The 6,000-nt window shown below is 35.8% G+C and overlaps 1 protein-coding gene across 3 annotated transcripts in view; it reads left to right on the forward strand.

The window, feature by feature from the left end:
* ppfia2 (PTPRF interacting protein alpha 2) overlaps positions 1–6,000 on the forward strand; it is a 101,293-nt gene that overhangs the window by 60,937 nt on the left and 34,356 nt on the right. For all 3 annotated transcript variants that reach the window (XM_060889694.1, XM_060889695.1, XM_060889696.1), the window contains 2 exons: positions 1,517–1,618; positions 4,513–4,677. In XM_060889694.1, coding sequence (XP_060745677.1) covers positions 1,517–1,618; positions 4,513–4,677 — 267 coding nt within the window. The remainder of the gene's footprint in view (positions 1–1,516; positions 1,619–4,512; positions 4,678–6,000) is intronic.

Below are 6,000 nucleotides of genomic sequence, written 5' to 3' on the forward strand. Positions count from 1 at the left end.
AATGACTGAGCGGAAGGATTCTGAGATCCTGGTCCAATTACTGAGCCATCATTAATCTTACTTTGCAGTGTAGGTGGGATAAAATCAATATCCGTGTTATTGTGATAAACTCAACTGCTTCTTCATTGTCCTCATCTTCTCAGGGGATACTGTGTTTTCTGTTAGCCTTTATTGTTATCTTCTCAAAGAACAATGCTATGTTAACCTTAAGCAAACCACTTCAGTGGTTACATTTTGGGCTGGTGTGTAATGTTTTAAATGTAAAAATGAATCTTGTGTCATTAGCTAACATTCAGATAACTGATCAACTACTGGCTGGCTTGCCTCTTCTTACATTATTATCTATGGAGGATTACCCTATAAATTAACCAAGGAACATCTATAAATTTTGAGGCAGGAAGATGATATCAGTGTTTATCTCTTTTCCTCTTGTCAATTTGCACATGACATTATATTGCGTTTTTATGCCAAAATTTATGCTGTATTCAATTAAGACCAGCCATGTAATTTTCTCACATAGTATTCAATCTTTTGTAACTAGGTAGGCACATGGGTTAGTTGAACCTTTGATCTCGAATTGGTTTGGACCTGATTGGAGTTTCTTAAATCCTTATGGGATGCAAAAGGATTAATGAGACGTCTTTTGTCACTCCTGGCTGGCTCACCACATCTTACATTATGATGTAGAAAACATTATTCTGTAATTTAAGATTTAATTTAATCAGAAATCAGAAATTATCATTTTACTGGTGTTTGTAAATGTCAGACAGGAAAGTGTCTGTTTTATCTTCTCCTTCTCCGAAAATTACTCCCACGTTTGTATATGCTGCAGACTAATGCATATATGCATCATATTAATGACTCTGGGGCATCTGAATGCTTTTTGTGGGTTTCATAATTATCCAAATACACCATATGCATACAGGGATTGCTGTCAGCAGTCCTACTAAAATAGTGGAGGGATATACAGGTAAAATGTATAAAAGGTCATTATATAAATTATATAGTGTTGCTTATATCAGATAAGATATAGATTAGATATTACTGTGACTGATCAGACATCTGTTTTGTTCTGTATCACAGTATCAATATATTCTAACATTTTCCAGCTCCAATTTGCTGTATTTTGATTTGTTTTTGCTAACATGCTAACACCTACCATAATGAATGCTACAGCAATGTAAAGGCAAAGTGTAAAGATAATCTGTGTGGAGCTAATTAAAATGTGCTAGAATGTGTGTAGGTAGGGGGTGGGGGCTGAAATGTGCAGTAAGGCCAATGTGCTCTACTGCATGAGCACACCCCTGGGTTTATGGGAAAATGCAGGGTCATCGAGACCTGCTGCTCTAATTGGCCTCCGGTTCTTTGACATTTACATCTGCATCTAATCAACTGTGTGTGTGTGAATCTTAATTATCAAGTAAAATGATATCTGGTTCAGAAATAAGAAGCTTTTTTGGCACCATTTTTCCAAAAATGAGAATGCTGCTAAACTGGTGTTTTTTATGTTTGGCAGGAGTTTGCAACCCTTACGAAAGAGCTAAATGCTTGTCGAGAACAGCTGCTGGAGAAAGAGGAGGAGATCTCCGAGCTCAAGGCAGAGAGGAACAATACCAGGGTGAGTATATGGGCTTCTTCATTGTTTTGTAGATTGCAAAAATAAGGTCAGCTGACTAGCTGCCTAGCACAAATATATAGGGGGCAAGCTGTTTGGCTAGCTAGAGCTGATCCCTGACCTAAAATATAGTGGGTCCAAATAAGTGTGGACACCTGACCATCAAATTGTTACTAACTCCACCAAAAGAGCATTCTAGTTAATGAACTGAAAATCTCTGTCTGTCTGATTTGGTCAGATTTTTTGCACAAGAAAAGTGAAACAACACGATTGTAGAATATAACGAAAGTTTTATCATGGCTAAGTTTGGTCCAAGGGTGTAGCATGACATTTGGATATAAAGTGTCATCAGATTCTAAAAGTTATATTGCTATATAGTTACATAATGACAAAATGCCTGTGCTATCTAAGAGATTCCTGAACTTACCTCAGTCTCAGCAGAGAAACGGTGTGCAAAAATTTATTCTCACCTCATTTTCACCTCCAGGCCTTTATGGTTCCCCTCAGGGTCCAGGTGAGTCAGGCACACTTAAACTCCTGCCACAATTCAATTAAATGCCAGTTCCTGCTACAGCCAAGTTCTAATTGATAAAATCCAGGACATAAAGTTACATATCTAAAGATGCCACATGATCCCAGAGCTGTAAGACAGAGATGGAGTGCTAATAAGATGAGATCAAGGAGAGAATAAAGAGTTATAAAGTGTGTTGCTTTAATGAGCTTAGTGTTTAATCATGAGGCAGTATTCCTGTAATGAGAAAAGCATATCATAAAGAACATTTACGCTGATTATTCTAACACTCATCGCTAGCAGGTGCATTGTTTTTTAATTAACTACAAACAGTTTTGTTAACATTAGTATGGATCAAATGTATGGCTAGAGCTAACGCAGGGTCAGCGCTAATCATTGGTTCATGTGTTTTTTGATTTATAAACCAATTTAAAATTAAACAACAAATGTTATGTCTTATTTGTTAAATTAACTTGTCATTTACCTCAACTGTGTTCTTTTAGTTAAGATATTATGCTGGAGCTATTAGGTTACCATAGCTATCTAGTACAGCATCACTGGTTTAGCACTGTGCAAACTCATTCAGAGTTAGACAGGAGTTCTGGAACATGATGTGAATGTAGGTACTAAAGAGAGGGATTGAATTGGTAACACGTTGACATCACAGACTGTATAATAGCCACAATTCCCTTCATTATACTACATTTTTAAACTTTCTATTTCTGCCTCTTTAGTTTTTATTTATTTTATTATTATTTTTATTTTTTAATTGTAGTTATGAATGTCACTACAGTGGCACTATCTATCTATCTATCTATCTATCTATCTATCTATCTATACTTTATTATTATTATTATTATTATTATTATTATTATTATTATTATTATTATTATTATTATTATTATTAATTCTTAGCTAGAATATAAAAACAGCATCAGGAGTTTCAGCTCTGGAGCTAAAGGATCTTGGCATATTTTTTAGAAAACTTTAGAAAGTTCTTTACAGTTTTATTGGATAATTAAAGGCTTTGGTTCTGTTTCAATTACTTACTTATAGGAAAAGGCTCTGTTGTAGGGTTCTACACTGTATGGTACTACATAGAACCTTTAAGAGTTCCCCCAGAAGGACATCTGAACAGGTGTTGTTGCTTCTCTGAATCCTCTTCACTGTGTGGTGTTCCTATATTTCCTCACCCCTGAGATCACATGACGATTCTCTTTGTCCACTTTGTTTGTTTGATGTTATAAGGCTTTAAAATAGATTTGATTGTGCCTAATGCTGTTATGCTAAATGTTGTTTCTTCCAGAATGAGCTTCATAGAAACACTTCTGTACTTCTGACTGAAAAACACTGCCTCGTATATTTCCTCTCTATCTCACTTTAATCAGGAAGCTGATGTGATTCCGACCTCTGCAGTCCTCACACCCACGACTCACTGCACAGACCTCAGTACTTAGGAACTTGTTTTGAAATATTCAGAATTTAAGATTTTCAGGCATTGCAGCAAACAGGACTGTAGGTGTTTTTGGAGTGCTGAGAAATACTTCTAGTGAGATGTTTTTCAGAGATTTAGGAAGTAAACACAAGCTCTGTATGTGTTTTGGATTCTTTTGCAGTAATAAGTACTTGCCACAAAGCCACCATTTTGTTTTAGTCCTGGATGGTGTCCATGGTGCTGAACTTCTGCATTTTTAATAAGAACTCTAAGTGACTTTGCAACCACTTTACACAGTACATGTCAGGACTTTTAGGAAGTTTGGACATCATTTTAAAATTATACGTAGATAATTTTTTAAATATTAAAGTTTCTATTTTAGACACTTTAATTTGCATACGTTTGGTAATATTTAAAATGCTTCCTTTAAATACTTTTAGCATTTTCTGAAAGGTAAATTTTAACAAGCTCTTTTATAGATTTCTGAATAAAGTATTTTGGGGGAAAATTGAAAAAGTACTTTCAGAGATTTTTTCTAGTCCCCGGTTTGATTCACAGACAGGGCGCTAACCCAGCCATTGAGCAGTTAACTCTCAGAGCCAGTACAACTACAGGATAAAATGGTAGGGTTTGTGAAATATCTGGACCATATGATCTGCTGTGGTGACCCTGAAGAGGGAACAGCTGAAAGAACAAGCTTTAGAGACTTTTTCTAGAATACTTGAAAATGAGACTTTTGATCATTTTTTGGACTAATTTGATGTTATTTTTTAAGCAGACACTAGGAATTGCTTCTGAATCTTCATAGTTGTTTAGAAGCATTTGAGTGGTTTATAGGATAATTTCAGGTGGTGGTTTACTAATTAGAAACGATTATCCAGAGTTTAAATGGTTACAGTACTTATGATGCATTATGATGATGATGATGATGATGTGTGTGGGTGTCCTCAGCTACTGCTGGAGCATCTGGAGTGTTTGGTGTCACGTCACGAGCGCTCCCTCAGGATGACGGTGGTGAAGCGACAGGCTCAGTCTCCATCAGGAGTCTCCAGCGAGGTGGAAGTTCTCAAAGCTCTCAAATCCCTGTTCGAGCATCACAAAGCTCTGGATGAAAAGGTGAAGCTCAGCTCTGAACATTTCACCAGACAGTCAGTGGATGTGTTTGTGTATCAGGGAAACGTGATAACATCATTTGTATTAAAGTTTCCTTAACAACAGAACAACATCGTCCCGTCAACTTTTATGACTTTTATGAATACAATGTGATTTTCTGGATGTTTAAAGAAGTACTTGGGGGAAATTTATGAAGTTCTGGGACTTTTTTAGAAACTTTTATTTGTATTTTATGTTTTATTTTGGTTTCTAAGTTTTTATAGTTATAGCACATAGTATTTATTACCCAATATTTCATGAGCAAAGTTCTTTCTGGTTGTCATGGAGTCCTCCTTTCTTCACCTTCCTGTGGATTCATAGCTTCAGTGAGCGTTGAAGCTCTACAGAGTGAAGGAGCATCACAGAGGAAGTGAATATGATATAAAATGCTGTGATAAAAATAGCTGTAAGAGACTGAAAGGAGGAGAGAAAAGATTAAAAAGCAGAAAGTGGAGAAGGATGATTTATGCTCAGTTATCCTTACTGAAGTGAGGAGAGATTTACGAGCTTTAGATGTTTAATGGACAAAAAACAATGTACAACAACTACAACACTGTGATGTGTGAAACCTTTCTGGGATCGCGAGACATTTTAGTGACATAAATACACAACACAGCAACACACATTATACAGAGGAACAACACTAAAGCGTTGGTCCAGCTGTGAAACATGGTGGTGGGAGCATCAGGGTTTGGAGCTGGACATTTATACTATACGATACCGATACCGATCCGATATCTGTGTTCTTTTCTACCTTTAAAACTAAAGAATGTAAACAACTCCTTTAGTTATTAAGATTTATTTGTTTCTGGCAAAGAAATACAAAAATGCCCTTATTATTGGATGAAAAATGAAAACACAAGAAACCTTAAAAAAAGTATTAATGCAGTAACAAACAGTACTTTTAACAGTTAGTGGTATAACAATCTAAACTATATATACTGCAATTATTAAATTAAATTATTTTCTGAAGAAAAGGCAATATTTTAAAGTGGATCTTAAACTAGAACTCTTGAAAGCAAAATGTATTAAACAGTAAACCTTGCACCCAAATGAGCGACATGTTTAACGCGCTGAGGTAAATGGAAAGGGCGCCTGCTAAACTTGTCTGTCGCAGGCAGTTGTGCAACATATTTACCATAAAATTTATTATATTTATTTTCATTAATGTCATTTAATATATAAGTGTATTTTTCTTATAAGTTCAAGCTATAGTCTGTGATGTTTGCTGTTCATTAATCAACCACCACGGGCACGGGCGTCGGAAGTAAATAAAAAGTGGGCGTG

This window comes from Tachysurus vachellii, chromosome 16 (genome assembly GCF_030014155.1).
Source record: "Tachysurus vachellii isolate PV-2020 chromosome 16, HZAU_Pvac_v1, whole genome shotgun sequence".
Classification (NCBI taxonomy): domain Eukaryota; kingdom Metazoa; phylum Chordata; class Actinopteri; order Siluriformes; family Bagridae; genus Tachysurus; species Tachysurus vachellii.